Source organism: Dreissena polymorpha, chromosome 7 (assembly GCF_020536995.1).
Source record: "Dreissena polymorpha isolate Duluth1 chromosome 7, UMN_Dpol_1.0, whole genome shotgun sequence".
Classification (NCBI taxonomy): domain Eukaryota; kingdom Metazoa; phylum Mollusca; class Bivalvia; order Myida; family Dreissenidae; genus Dreissena; species Dreissena polymorpha.
Genome location: NC_068361.1, coordinates 9870440 through 9887137, shown reverse-complemented (window position 1 = coordinate 9887137; position 16698 = coordinate 9870440). Strand labels below are relative to the sequence as shown.

The window sequence follows — 16698 nt, the reverse complement described above, 5'->3', positions numbered from 1 at the left end:
ATTCCATTTTTGTTCAAAGATTTGTAATGTGTCATTACTGAGGGCTATTTCTTTCTCAATCTGGATTTTGAGTTTAAGACTATGGACAAAACAATTAAAATTTGGTACTTGTTTTTTGTACTTCATGTTTAAGATAAAATATTTCATCAATATAACCATAAAATTCACAATATTATTATAGTCTATTGATTTCAATGAGTTAATTCCGAAACTTACATTTAAGAAAGAAAGTTTAACGTTTAGTTGATGTTGTTCAAGAAAAGATATTAATTGATTCCAAATAGGCTGGATGTGTTTGCACTCCCAAAAAAGATGTTCTATAGTTTCAATGTTTTCACTGCAGAAGTCACACAGATTTGAGTTAGATAATTTGCATTTAAAGAGATATTTATTTGTAGCTATAATTCTATGGATGTATTTATATTGAAAATTTCTCAGTGTGCTTTCAATGGTTGCTTTATATGGCATGGTAAATATGTGTTTCCAATTAAGTTCCTTTTCTCCAAAAAGGACTTGCCATTTATTTTGGATTTTGGAGTTTTCTGTAGGTTTTTTTATTTGTAGTATGTAAAATATTTTATTTGTTTTGTTTTTTCTTCCAAGTATGTTTTCTACAAATGTTGTTTGAGTACATGGAGTATTATTTGTATTGATTTCAGATTTAATATGTATGGGTATGCTTTTGATTAGTGTGTAGTACTTCAGAAAATTATTTGAAGGTATTCCGTATATGTAGCATATATTATCAAAAGAGTAGAAATCTTTAATTCTGTAGTCAAATAATTGGTCGACATATTTAATGCTTCGTTCAAACCAGTCTTTATAGAAAAGCGTCTTATCGTTTGAAGTTATGTCTTTATTGTTCCATAAAATTGTTTTACTGCTGGTTTGGGTTTCTAAGTTATGAGTGACATCACTCCACGCTGATAGAACATCAGACAGAAATATGTTTTCGTTTGCAATTTCATGTAAGATAGTATTGCTGATGTTACATTCAAAGCGTAAGGAGTCACCATATTTTTTTAGGATTTTCTGGTAGAATAATTTCCATTTACTCGTATTGGTATTATCTAGGTATCTTTTAACCCAGCTGCATTTGATTGCATTTAAGAATGAGTCAATGTTCGTTAATTGGATACCTCCATTTTCTACAGACTGAATTAACTGAGTTCTTTTTATTTTATCAGGCTTACCGTCCCATATGAAATTAAATATTGCTGATTTTATATCGTTAATAACATCATTTGGTGGATTTGGGAGAACTGTTAATACATATATTAATTCAGGAAGTGCAAACGTTTTCAATACTGTGTTTTTTCCGATTAGTGTAAGTTTACGATGATGCCATGATTTTAAGCAGTTTTTAAAATTCTGTAATTTAGGTAGTATGTTTTTAAGAGCTGTGTCCTTTTCATTATTTGTGAAAGTAATTCCTAATGTTGTGGCTTCATCGGATGTCCAATTAAATTTCATTTCTTTTTTATATTGAACATTACTTTGTTTTAATTTACCTACTCGTAGCACAGTACATTTACTTTTGTTTAGTTTAAGACCCGATGTCATTCCGTAAAGGGTTAGCGCCTCTATTAGGTTATGGAAAGAATCGTAATTGTCGTTTAAAAAATAAATGGCATCGTCAGCAAATAGGGATTGTTTGATTTCTTCGTCAGGTTCTAGTGATATGCCTTTTATGTCTTTATTTGATTGGATGTGATGTGATAGATACTCGATGCAAATAATAAATAGCGATGATGAGAGTGGACATCCTTGTCGAACCCCTCGGCTGACAAACTGTTACCATATCTGTCTGGTTATGACCTCAATAAAAAACAAAAATTGATTGACGGTTTCAAAAATGGATTTTCACTGGGCACAACCTCTTTTGTTCCATCATGCTTGCATTAAAACCATCAACCATTATTGATGACTTCATCTTTGTGGGACGTAAATAAACAAATGAGTGCCAAATCGCCATGGATACTTGCATCAACCTCTCAAATGACTTTGGCGTACCAATAAAACATGCTAAAACAATTTTCTCCACTACATCGATAGAAGTTCATGGCATAAATCTTAACAATGATACACTTTCAGCCAGCTTGCCCCCAGACAAGATATGTGCACTAAATGTACTTCTTGCTAAATATAGACATTGTCGTAAAGTGTCCTTAAAAAATCTACAATTCATCCTAGCTCACCTAAACTTTGCATGCAAGGTAATTAAAACAGGTCGTTGTTTTCTTCGCAGACTATATAATCTCAATGTAGGTAAAACCAACCCAAACCATTTGATAAAACTAGCAAAAGAATGTCGAGCAGATCTTCAACTCTGGAACACTTTCCGCGAAAGATATAATGGCTGCACACTGCTCACAAATGACCGATTAGTCTCTTCCATTTCTTTAAAGCTATCGCTGATGCAGCAGGTTCAAAAGGCTTTGGATGCAAACACATGTATTCTTGAACATTTGGAGAATTTCCCATCCAGACCAAATATCATCTTTTCAATGTCCTTGAACTGTACCCCATTGCTCTTCCGATGTCATTGTTCGGACAAACATGGACCAACAAAAACATACTTTTCATATGTGACAATTTGTCTGTGGTCTATTGCCTTAAAAAAACTCATCAAAGGACTCTGTAATGATGCGACTCATTCGGATTATTGTCCTGAACTCCATACAACACAATTTCTGTTCTAGAGCCAAACACATTAAAACCACAGAAAACACTTTATGTGACCTGCTTTCTCGCTTACAGGTTCGACAAGCACTAGAAGCAGCTCCGTACCACGACCCACATCCCTTACCAATTCCTCTAGATATTTCTCTTAACCTTTATTTGCAATTGGTATTTGTTTGTGTTGAGATTACTGAGTATACTTTGTTCTTGGTATTTGCTTTTGATTACCTGATTATTGTTGGTGTTTATCTAATAATAATTAGTCAATTAGGCTGTAAAGTGATACACTGCAGGTATGTAGTTCTTAAACATAACATAATGATCATAATAATAACAATAATTATTATTATTGCGATTATTATTGTTTAAATTATTATTATTATTATATATATAGTTTTCTATAGTGATAGTTTTCTACGATTGCATATTATATATATATATATATGAATTTTACATTTGGGCAAAAGTTACTTAATGCAATTTTCAGCGTTAAACAAAAGCTACTCAATTTATCATATCTTTATCGTTGTCGTTTACACTAACTAGATAATTGGATGACCGTACATTTATCGCTATCACATTAGTGATAAATGCCACTTTGTTCAGTTGTTTCAAGTGAATCAGTTCATATTTGATTAGCCCATTTATGCATAGCGTCTAGAAAAAAGGCCTTGGCAAAAAGCGTAGACCCAGATGCGGCGTCTCACTGTTTACTTAAAGGAATTTCTGTAAGAAATATTCCAAATATAGAAATAAATATACCAGACATCCCTAATTTGGAAATAAATTGATCCCATTTTGAAGGATGGGACAGTCCACTAGGCATAAATGGGTTAAATGAGATTAAACTTTAGATTTACGCGTTTAGTGTTTGGTTTTGAAAGATTTCGATTAACTTTCGATTAAGTTTTTTTCACGCGTATTTCATATGTTTTAATCATTACGTCATCTAGTGTCAAGCCAAGCGCACAGGTGGACGTAACGGACCCTGGATAGAATATGGCCCTAGGAGCGCAATATATATAAATAGATATATGAAATCATGTTTAATGAGAGAAAAATTGACAAAGAGCCATGAAAAACAAATCCCCACCCTCTGATATTGGAATCATAACAAGGTCATTAACTAGAATTTATCATATACCTGTCTTCACGGGCCGCACAAATGTAAAAAATAGCTTTAATCCAAAGCATCTATTGGTCTTCTTAAGGCATGCCACATAATGCATGCATATGCAACTACTTACCCCTAAAAACTAATCCCAAAAGTTTATATTTTCTTTGCAACAACTGTTTTAACCCTAAATTTGTTTCACCTGAAAACGAAAGTTGCCATTGCTCCTGAACCCAGCGTAGCAGTGCACTTAGGGGTAAGTGGTTGCATATGCATGCATTATGTGACATGTCTCGTTGTTTTAAATGAATAAGACGCGAGCTATCGATTGAGGGGAGAAAACTCAAAAATAGTGTTTAAAAGTACATCCAAGATTTATTTGGATGGGCAAACGGGCTCGAAATATTGCTTGGTTATCGGCCGACTGTGAGTAAACGTCTGGGCAGATTTCTTTAAAGTAAATAGTTTTGGAAAGGTTATTCTATTGCCCCTCAAAGGACTACGAGCTGCTTTGGATTAAAGCTATTTTTGACATTTTTGCGGCCCGCGAAGACAGGTCTATGATAAATTCTAGTTAATGACCTTGTTATGATTCCAATATCAGAGGGCGGGGATTTTTTTTGCATGGCTCTTTGTCAACTTTTCTCTCATTAAACATGATTTTGTTTATTTATTTGAATGTATTGGGCTCCTAGGCCCATATACTATCCAGGGTACGTTACTTCCACCTGTGGTCAAGCGCGGGATCGTATTACGTCATCACCGAGTATTTCATTTCTACAGACGCATGTCGGTCATCTTGATGCTTTAAGTTTGAAATACACTAATGGTCTTTATTACAGTTGTGTATTATTTTAACCTCATTATTATGCGCAATCAATACGGCAATATTTAAAGAAATTTAAATACTTTAAAAGCCACATGTTTATACAATTATATCAATTTCGTCATGTCGTCCTCTTGATGGAAATGTGCTCGAGCCTTCATCACTAGAATTTGAAAAAGCCCAAAAACATTTTTTTTTATCTTTACAATTGGGAAACATTCTCGGGCAACTATATTAAGCATTATTAAACAATAAATTAAAGTAAGCTTATTCACAATAGTTGACAGCACCCTTACGTAAAGTTGCATTATTTTTGTATGTAATATATAATGTGTAATAAAAAACATATTCACTTTCATACTTGGTATACGATAAAAAGTGCTGTGTATTATCTGATAAAAAAACAAATTTGTACCTTCAACATCACATTTTCCGAAAATACGTCTTTTTAATCAATTCTTCATATTGAAACTGTCTGTATTGAAACATTACGATTATTCCTTTGTTTAGACAATTGTGTAGGTACTTCAGAATTTACGGTCACCAGACCGTCCATAGGCACCGTTATGCTGAAATGGACGTGCAGCGTCTTGTTTGGGATTGTCCTCCTTGTCTGCTTAGTTGAGAGCAAGCTAGGAATTATGGCCATCAGCAACGCAATGAGACATACTACTGAAATGAGATACGTTCGTTTCGTCATGCTACTTATTATGGTGCTCGTGCCAAGCGTAGTAAATCTTATTCGGGGCACCTGGCGTGGCGTTTTCGGGCATACTTTTCCCCCCTGGCCACAAAAATCTGCCTTGTTATGGGTAAATATGCTTTCTTATTATGTGTTGTGACGTGATATGGCGTTGCACTTACATACACTTTTCTAAGTTGCCTATTGTGTGTAGGTTGTATCGCCAGTAACGGTTTGATTATTTCAATATGTTTCAATTCGTTTGAATACCGTTTAAGTAAAATGCTGGTAATAGAAGCAATTCATGCAAATGGTAAATGCTTGTTTTTTTATAAATAAACACAATAACCTGATATTGCATGTAATGCCATCAAAGCTCTTTAATGTTAAGTTATTGCTGTATAAAAGTAATAATAATAAACATTAGAGTGCATGTAGTACTATCAGTTCTCGGTATTTGTAAATAAATTCTAAGTTATCATACATCTTAAGCCATTTAAGATACGAAGGAGAAGTACCAGCATAGTTCATTCTTGGTAAGTTCTTGCTTAATTAAAATCTAACTTAAACCTTTCTTACGGAAATGAACTCAAACTTGTAACTAAAAAACTTTAATTGCTTTTAGTACAAGCTTTATTTGAAACTAATAAGTGATTGCTAAGTTATAAAACATATCAAACCAATTCCCATAAAGTGCATGTAGTATGTGTGTTGCTCGATAAGTTTTAATAGATTTTAAACCAGTTAGATTCTAGTGCATTTTAGTGCTATGTTGGTTTCCGGTAAGTAATAGCTAAGTTATAATACATCTTGAACCACTTACATCTATAATGAAGGTTTACAAGCAATGTTCGTTATTGATAAGTGATTGCTAAGCCATCATACAACTTACAAAAATGCAATTCAGTGCAAGTAGTACCATTAATGCTCGCCGCTGTTAAGTGATTGCTGTGTTATGATACATGTAAATGATGTATAAATAATGTATAACCAACTCTGGTACTAGTACAGGAATTTCAAGACCAGAAAGTGATTATTTGGGTATCATACATGTGTTACCTTTTGTAATGTACAGCAATATTCGTCACTGGTAAATGATGGCCTAATTATGATTCATTTTCCATTTGCCATAAAGCGCATCTAGTACCAGCATTGTTAATTATTGGTAAAAGGATTGAAAGTAATACGAAATCTCTAAACAGTTACATGTTATATGTATGTAGAACTAGCAATGTTCGTTAGTTGTAGGTGAGAAGTTATACAATTTCTCTTATGAGTTGTCCTGTTAAAGAGCATGTAAAACCATACTTGCATCTCATTAGTAAGTGATGTACACATTATAATAAATCTTAAACCAGTTTCTTTAAAGTGTAAGCAAACGGTCTAAATACCCAAGATGAAACTTGTACTATATATGCTCAACATGAACTACGTTCGTTTCGTCATGTTGTTCTTGCAGCGAAGCTATGTTAGCGAACGAAGTGACATATATTTGAACAGTATCTTAAATAAACGTTTTGTTTAAGGGACTCTGTGTGAGTTTTTTGGAAGCCCTCGGCCTGTGCCTATTTGTCTTTCACATCCCTGGCATCAAAGGCATGGACCAGCCTTGTACGGTGATTCTGGTCATGAACGGTGTTCATCTCTGTCCAGCGGTCTATAACCTATGGAAGGCCGTCAAAAAAAGGAAGAACACTACAATAGTGCGAAATACATTTGGCCTCACATTCATCGGCGCTTTTGTTGTCATTTGCTTCTGTCTTCTACAAAAGGTGTGGGTCTGTATGTTCCTTTGGGGGTTTATATAGTTAGTCCTATATATAACGTATGTACAATGATGCCTTAAGACAATAATATCCATCTGGATTTGCAAACTTATCTCAATGCTCAAATACTTAAACTTTGATTTTTTTATTGGAATTATTCACTGAATAATTGTATAATAAAACATAGTATGTAGATACTATCATGGTAAATTGCAAAAAAACTGTAGATGATCACTGAGCTTAATGCTGAATAAAGCCGTTTTCTTGTCATAATTTTATGCATAAATGGACACAAACTGAAAAGACCATTTGTTTTACATTCGTAGATTTTATTTTGGGTTTACGGGAATCTGTCGATAAACAAAAAGTACGTCGCTTTTTATGGGCTTCCATTGGAGCAGCTGTTAACGTTGTTAAGGTCAATACATATATGATACTAAATCTCCTTATGTATATCACCCTTGAAATCTTGTCGTTTTATTTCTTCTAAAAATCTAAAAAAAAAACTATGTGTGAATTTGTCAGTGATATTCTACGTGGGGAAGCATTTCGGGTAACATGCTGAGTGTAAAATTATAACGAATGATAATGCTTGCAAGCATAGTTAACACAATATTTTAATTATAAATTTAATATAACTTCGAAATAACAAGAAACAAAATAAAAAATGCAAGAGTAAAAATAAACGTGATACACCTCGAAGCCCGTTTCCCAGGTTTAAATTCAAATTTAAGGGTCAATCAGTTGATATTTTAAGCTTGTATGCATATCAGCTAACTTGCTGTATGCCCGTGAATGCATTTACATGGAACGCTTTTCATTGCATGCTAAGCATAATGTTTCAGATAAGCAGCCAACCAAACATAATCTTTGGTCTTAATATTACATCTGCTGTTAATGCTATTCATGAGCTACCCTTGACCTCGTCTGCTTTTTTCCAACACCTTAGAATGTAAAGGTGCAGGATGCTTGGACGGTGCCAGTTGCAATTGTGTGTCTATCGTTCGCATGGACTCCGGCTGTACAACAACAACTCATTAAGTCACCTGAGATTATATCCGAATATCAGGTATTGTAGTACTTAACTCCTATACGGTTACTTTCTGTTGACGGGTTAATACGTTTCATTACATACAATTTGAACAAGGTGTTTCATATAATTTTACCATTTTTGATGCGTTTGTGATCACGAGGCCACTGCTTCTTTATATATTTTCATAAATAAAACTACAATTATTAAATTAAAAGCATATTTACCAATCACAGCAAGAGTACTTTCCGTTTTACTAAACCTCGCCTTAAAGACGATCATTTTGCGATGGATACTTTTGATGGTTTATATGAATAATTAGAGCGCATACACAAACATAAAAAGATAATTTAAACATCAATAAACATGTATTCTACTATTTTGTATTACTTTTAGTAGCAAGCAGTGTGCTGTGCACTAGTATTATTCTGTTACACAGAAAGTATTGTCAGCAGAATTTAATTGCGTAAGATGTATTATGAAAAAGCTATTTTAAAGGACGCTCCATCCGTGAGGACAGGTTCAGGCGTATATAATATTAACTAGTGGAGTTATTGTTATTTGAAATATGCATTATACTTTTTGTGTTTCGAATAATTTGGTTCATTTATTTATATGGCTATGTTTTGTTAGTACAGTTAATTATGTCTACCCGTTCCGTAAAATGTAACAATTTTAAATGGCGTTAGAAAATCAGCAAAAAATAAAAATAAAACATTTCGAATACTCGCAAGCTGTTCAGGTTTTATTTGATTGCTGCTCATCAGTATCTCATGGATAGAATTGAATCATTTAAAACTTTGATACTAAAGATACACAAATTACTCAACTAAGGGGTATGCATATTGAGTGGTGTGTGTGGTTGTTGTAATTGGTATGATAGCAACATACACATGTAACTGCAACTTGGACCAATTTTGCGTAAATTGCTTTTGGGCATATTGGTCGGTAATTTAAATACTAAGTAAAAACAGTCGTTTTATGGCTTTGTCATTGTATGTATTACTCTGTCTTTATTGCTTGTATCTATGATTCTTATGTTGCAATTTAATTGAATTCGTTGCCTGACGTCAACCACGACTTTGTCGAATGTCAATGCGTAGTTTACCATAATCCGGACTAATAGTTTAGTGCATATTGAAAAAGCGATAGTTAAATGGTCATTTAAATATAAACTCTTTAAAAATAAATTTATTTCGAAAGAAAACTGGCATATAATACTTACTTGTTGAATGGATTCCGGCTGTACAGAGTAAAGACATAGAGATGGATGTAAAAACGGCGCCAAATAACGAGTCATCCCAAGCCAGTACACAATCGACCCCTTCTCCATCCATGAATGAGGTATTGTAGCACGTGTCTATTGTCGGTTTAACACGCTGCACGTTAGACGAGTATAAAATGTGGACAGGTTTTAAACTTGTTTTGATGCTTTTGAGTTTACGAGACATATACTGTCTGCTATTTTTTTATAAATTCACAGACATATTTATACATAACTAGCACACCTAAAAATCATAGTAAGAGTTAACTTGGTTTTACAAAACCTAACCGTAAAATGGATCGTGTGGCGGTCGATGAGTTGTAGGGTTTCATAATATACTCATGATACTTATAAAGTAGAATATCAAGATAAGATATTTTATCAATATAAACGTGTTTTTTAAATCTTTATGTTGCTGTGTTATGGTAGTATATGGTCTGATGTGCATCAGTTCCATTGTGTTGCAAAGAAAGTATTATCAGCATCATTAAAGTGCATACTTATGTATTCAACACTATTTTTTTAACGGACTCAATCAGCGAGGAAATTTTGACGTTGGTATGTGATTAAACAGCGTTATTGTTATTTGCTTATTTGAAATACATCTTGTAATGCCCTCTGTCAAACAATGAGATGAAATGGCTTATTTGGCTCAGATTGGTTAATATACTTCAGTATGTCTATCATTTGCTAAAGATAATAGAAAGTAAAAGTGCGCCACAAAACCAGCAAAAACTATAGCGACAAACTTGTAAGCTGTTCGGGTTGTATGTTATCTATTGTTCATCAGTATCTCATGGTTGGAACTGAATCCTTTAAAAATTGAAAGTTTAGAAAAAAAATGGTTTTCTTGCCGGTTTTGAAATGTTCTAAAGTGACTCAACTACGAGGTATTCATATTACTTGCTCAGTATGCTATTGCGGTTTGGTGTGATTCTTTTTTATATGTAAACCTAAGACCACTTAAGGCCTATTGGCTTTGGGGCACATATATATATATATATATATATGTGATGTTCCTTTCAAATAATACGTTTACATTCTTTTAATGCTTAATAATCTGCTTTTATCGCTTGTATCTATGTTACGAAATGCCATTAAATCTGACTTGGTAATTTGACGGTGATTGCGCCTTTGGTGAATGCTTATGTGCAGTTTACAATATAACAGGAACATATTGTATTTCATGTTATTTTAATTTATCCTATGATAGTTAGAAGGTAATTTAGATATAAGTACTATAATAATCCATTTTCGTGGAAACAATAAGTCTTATAATACGTACTTAATTATGTCCATTGACCTTGCATGTATATCGGCTGTACAGATTAAAGAACGTGAGTCGCCAGATCAACCAAAAACTGAGCCCCAAATACAACCCAGTACAGACAAGACTCCGATCGATTCAACGCATCAGGTATTGTATTACTTCTCAACTGAAGATGTGTTGTATGTTGAGGGATTAATACGTTTCACTTCCGACGATTATGAAAAAGTTGTCACGGTCAACATCATATATAAACCACTTATGTGGTAAACCAAATCATTCGGCGAGGAACGATTAAGGTTTGTAGTTGATTATAAAACAGTAGTTTTATTGGTAATTGAAATATTAATTATAATGTTCTTTTTCAAATAATGTTTTGTTTATATTCGTAAGTATGTGTACCCTTCCTATAATTAATACAAATTAAAATGGCTCTTTAAACTAGCAAACACAATATAGCAGCCGTATATAAATCGAAGAATTTGCAAACTGTTTAGGTTGTCTGTTGCTCATCAGTATCTCATGGATGAACGTCAATCCTTAAAAACCTTTAATGTTCGAATTTATTTTTTTTCTTTCTGGTTTTAAAATTTATTTAAGTGACTCAACTACGAGCTTTTCATATTGATTGTTCAGTGTGCTATTAATATTTGGTATGATATTTTTTAATGTTAACCTCATACAACTTGAACCCTTTGTGCTTTTTGGCACATACATGAATGTTGTTTCTTGCACATAATAAGTAAACATTCCGTGCATTTGTATTGCTCTGATATCGCTAGAATCTACTTTTCACGTGATGTTAGTTATCCTGACTTGGTAGACCGACGGTGATTGCAACATTGTTAAATGACTGGGTTCAGTTTACAATAAAACGGACAAATATTTTATTCCATGTAAAAACATAGTTTTAATTAATCCCATGATAGTTAAAAGGTCATTTAAATATAAACACTATCCAAATCCATTTTTGTTGAAACATTAAGGCTTATAAAGCGTACTTATTAATGACCATTGACCTTGTATGGACACCGGCTCGTACAGACGAAAGAACGTGAGTCACAAGAGCAACCAAAAACTGAGGCTGAACCCCAATCTAGTATCAACACGACTCCGACCAATTCAACGCATCAGGTATTGTATTACTTTTTTCCCGAAGATGTGTTGTCTGTTTAGTGCTAAATACGCTTCACTTCTGACGATTATGAAAAAGTTGTCAAGGTTCATCGTAATATATAAACTACGTTTTTGATAAACTAGATTACAATATAGCAGCCGTATGCAAATCGTAGAGCTCGCAAACTGTTCAGGTTGTATGCTGTCTGTTGCTCATCAGAATGTCATAGATGGAATCGAACTTATAAGATTTTTATGCCCCCTTTCGAAGAAAAGGGGGTATATAGTTTTCGCACTGTCCGCCTGTCTGTCACACTTTTCATGTCCGCTCTCTAATTCAAATAGTTTTCATCCGATCTTTACGAAACTTGTTCATAAGTTGTATCTATACAATATCTAGGTCAAGTTAGAAAATACGTCATGCCGGGTCAAAAACTAGGTCACGGGGTCGAAAAAACAAATCCAAGGGAAGTAATAAGCTTTAAATGAACATAACTATCGGACCTTATATATTTTTGTTAAATAAATCAAAGCGGCGCAGTAGGCGGCATTGTGTTTCTGACAAACACATCGTGGTAAAAGGTCAAGGTCAAGGTCATCCTTCAAGGTCTAAGGTCAAAAATGCAAATCCAAGGGAAGTAATAAGCTTTATAGGGAGATAATTTTTCAATATTGAGCATAGCAAATTGATTTTTGGCATGCATGTGTATCTCATGGAGCTGCACATTTTGAGTGGTGAATCTACAGTCTACATTATAATGTTCTTTTTCAAATAATGTTTTGTTTATATTCGTAAGTATGTGTACCCTTCCTATAATTAATACAAATTAAAATGGCTCTTTAAACTAGCAAACACAATATAGCAGCCGTATATAAATCGAAGAATTTGCAAACTGTTTAGGTTGTCTGTTGCTCATCAGTATCTCATGGATGAACGTCAATCCTTAAAAACCTTTAATGTTCGAATTTATTTTTTTTCTTTCTGGTTTTAAAATTTATTTAAGTGACTCAACTACGAGCTTTTCATATTGATTGTTCAGTGTGCTATTAATATTTGGTATGATATTTTTTAATGTTTACCTCATACAACTTGAACCCTTTGTGCTTTTTGGCACATACATGAATGTTGTTTCTTGCACATAATAAGTAAACATTCCGTGCATTTGTATTGCTCTGATATCGCTAGAATCTACTTTTCACGTGATGTTAGTTATCCTGACTTGGTAGACCGACGGTGATTGCAACATTGTTAAATGACTGGGTTCAGTTTACAATAAAACGGACAAATATTTTATTCCATGTAAAAACATAGTTTTAATTAATCCCATGATAGTTAAAAGGTCATTTAAATATAAACACTATCCAAATCCATTTTTGTTGAAACATTAAGGCTTATAAAGCGTACTTATTAATGACCATTGACCTTGTATGGACACCGGCTCGTACAGACGAAAGAACGTGAGTCACAAGAGCAACCAAAAACTGAGGCTGAACCCCAATCTAGTATCAACACGACTCCGACCAATTCAACGCATCAGGTATTGTATTACTTTTTTCCCGAAGATGTGTTGTCTGTTTAGTGCTAAATACGCTTCACTTCTGACGATTATGAAAAAGTTGTCAAGGTTCATCGTAATATATAAACTACGTTTTTGATAAACTAGATTACAATATAGCAGCCGTATGCAAATCGTAGAGCTCGCAAACTGTTCAGGTTGTATGCTGTCTGTTGCTCATCAGAATGTCATAGATGGAATCGAACTTATAAGATTTTTATGCCCCCTTTCGAAGAAAAGGGGGTATATAGTTTTCGCACTGTCCGCCTGTCTGTCACACTTTTCATGTCCGCTCTCTAATTCAAATAGTTTTCATCCGATCTTTACGAAACTTGTTCATAAGTTGTATCTATACAATATCTAGGTCAAGTTAGAAAATACGTCATGCCGGGTCAAAAACTAGGTCACGGGGTCGAAAAAACAAATCCAAGGGAAGTAATAAGCTTTAAATGAACATAACTATCGGACCTTATATATTTTTGTTAAATAAATCAAAGCGGCGCAGTAGGCGGCATTGTGTTTCTGACAAACACATCGTGGTAAAAGGTCAAGGTCAAGGTCATCCTTCAAGGTCTAAGGTCAAAAATGCAAATCCAAGGGAAGTAATAAGCTTTATAGGGAGATAATTTTTCAATATTGAGCATAGCAAATTGATTTTTGGCATGCATGTGTATCTCATGGAGCTGCACATTTTGAGTGGTGAATCTACAGTCTACATTATAATGTTCTTTTTCAAATAATGTTTTGTTTATATTCGTAAGTATGTGTACCCTTCCTATAATTAATACAAATTAAAATGGCTCTTTAAACTAGCAAACACAATATAGCAGCCGTATATAAATCGAAGAATTTGCAAACTGTTTAGGTTGTCTGTTGCTCATCAGTATCTCATGGATGAACGTCAATCCTTAAAAACCTTTAATGTTCGAATTTATTTTTTTTCTTTCTGGTTTTAAAATTTTTTTAAGTGACTCAACTACGAGCTTTTCATATTGATTGTTCAGTGTGCTATTAATATTTGGTATGATATTTTTTAATGTTTACCTCATACAACTTGAACCCTTTGTGCTTTTTGGCACATACATGAATGTTGTTTCTTGCACATAATAAGTAAACATTCCGTGCATTTGTATTGCTCTGATATCGCTAGAATCTACTTTTCACGTGATGTTAGTTATCCTGACTTGGTAGACCGACGGTGATTGCAACATTGTTAAATGACTGGGTTCAGTTTACAATAAAACGGACAAATATTTTATTCCATGTAAAAACATAGTTTTAATTAATCCCATGATAGTTAAAAGGTCATTTAAATATAAACACTATCCAAATCCATTTTTGTTGAAACATTAAGGCTTATAAAGCGTACTTATTAATGACCATTGACCTTGTATGGACACCGGCTCGTACAGACGAAAGAACGTGAGTCACAAGAGCAACCAAAAACTGAGGCTGAACCCCAATCTAGTATCAACACGACTCCGACCAATTCAACGCATCAGGTATTGTATTACTTTTTTCCCGAAGATGTGTTGTCTGTTTAGTGCTAAATGCGCTTCACTTCTGACGATTATGAAAAAGTTGTCAAGGTTCATCGTAATATATAAACTACGTTTTTGATAAACTAGATTACAATATAGCAGCCGTATGCAAATCGTAGAGCTCGCAAACTGTTCAGGTTGTATGCTGTCTGTTGCTCATCAGAATGTCATAGATGGAATCGAACTTATAAGATTTTTATGCCCCCTTTCGAAGAAAAGGGGGTATATAGTTTTCGCACTGTCCGCCTGTCTGTCACACTTTTCATGTCCGCTCTCTAATTCAAATAGTTTTCATCCGATCTTTACGAAACTTGTTCATAAGTTGTATCTATACAATATCTAGGTCAAGTTAGAAAATACGTCATGCCGGGTCAAAAACTAGGTCACGGGGTCGAAAAAACAAATCCAAGGGAAGTAATAAGCTTTAAATGAACATAACTATCGGACCTTATATATTTTTGTTAAATAAATCAAAGCGGCGCAGTAGGCGGCATTGTGTTTCTGACAAACACATCGTGGTTAAAGGTCAAGGTCAAGGTCATCCTTCAAGGTCTAAGGTCAAAAATGCAAATCCAAGGGAAGTAATAAGCTTTATAGGGAGATAATTTTTCAATATTGAGCATAGCAAATTGATTTTTGGCATGCATGTGTATCTCATGGAGCTGCACATTTTGAGTGGTGAATCTACAGTCTACATTATAATGTTCTTTTTCAAATAATGTTTTGTTTATATTCGTAAGTATGTGTACCCTTCCTATAATTAATACAAATTAAAATGGCTCTTTAAACTAGCAAACACAATATAGCAGCCGTATATAAATCGAAGAATTTGCAAACTGTTTAGGTTGTCTGTTGCTCATCAGTATCTCATGGATGAACGTCAATCCTTAAAAACCTTTAATGTTCGAATTTATTTTTTTTCTTTCTGGTTTTAAAATTTATTTAAGTGACTCAACTACGAGCTTTTCATATTGATTGTTCAGTGTGCTATTAATATTTGGTATGATATTTTTTAATGTTTACCTCATACAACTTGAACCCTTTGTGCTTTTTGGCACATACATGAATGTTGTTTCTTGCACATAATAAGTAAACATTCCGTGCATTTGTATTGCTCTGATATCGCTAGAATCTACTTTTCACGTGATGTTAGTTATCCTGACTTGGTAGACCGACGGTGATTGCAACATTGTTAAATGACTGGGTTCAGTTTACAATAAAACGGACAAATATTTTATTCCATGTAAAAACATAGTTTTAATTAATCCCATGATAGTTAAAAGGTCATTTAAATATAAACACTATCCAAATCCATTTTTGTTGAAACATTAAGGCTTATAAAGCGTACTTATTAATGACCATTGACCTTGTATGGACACCGGCTCGTACAGACGAAAGAACGTGAGTCACAAGAGCAACCAAAAACTGAGGCTGAACCCCAATCTAGTATCAACACGACTCCGACCAATTCAACGCATCAGGTATTGTATTACTTTTTTCCCGAAGATGTGTTGTCTGTTTAGTGCTAAATGCGCTTCACTTCTGACGATTATGAAAAAGTTGTCAAGGTTCATCGTAATATATAAACTACGTTTTTGATAAACTAGATTACAATATAGCAGCCGTATGCAAATCGTAGAGCTCGCAAACTGTTCAGGTTGTATGCTGTCTGTTGCTCATCAGAATGTCATAGATGGAATCGAACTTATAAGATTTTTATGCCCCCTTTCGAAGAAAAGGGGGTATATAGTTTTCGCACTGTCCGCCTGTCTGTCACACTTTTCATGTCCGCTCTCTAATTCAAATAGTTTTCATCCGATCTTTACGAAACTTGTTCATAAGTTGTATCTATAC

The 16698-nt window shown here is 33.9% G+C and overlaps 1 protein-coding gene across 50 annotated transcripts in view; it reads left to right on the top strand.

The window, feature by feature from the left end:
- The window catches only part of LOC127838915 (uncharacterized), a 64438-nt gene that overhangs the window by 8601 nt on the left and 39139 nt on the right, over positions 1-16698 (top strand). For 22 of the 50 annotated variants that reach the window (XM_052367059.1, XM_052367045.1, XM_052367046.1 and 19 more), the window contains exons 3-11: positions 5133-5434; positions 6831-7076; positions 8020-8139; positions 9352-9444; positions 10692-10781; positions 11676-11765; positions 13196-13285; positions 14716-14805; positions 16236-16325. In XM_052367059.1, the coding sequence (XP_052223019.1) occupies positions 5133-5434; positions 6831-7076; positions 8020-8139; positions 9352-9444; positions 10692-10781; positions 11676-11765; positions 13196-13285; positions 14716-14805; positions 16236-16325 (1211 nt within the window). The remainder of the gene's footprint in view (positions 1-5132; positions 5435-6830; positions 7077-8019; positions 8140-9351; positions 9445-10691; positions 10782-11675; positions 11766-13195; positions 13286-14715; positions 14806-16235; positions 16326-16698) is intronic. The other 28 variants (XM_052367056.1, XM_052367057.1, XM_052367044.1 and 25 more) reach the window with 13 other exon arrangements.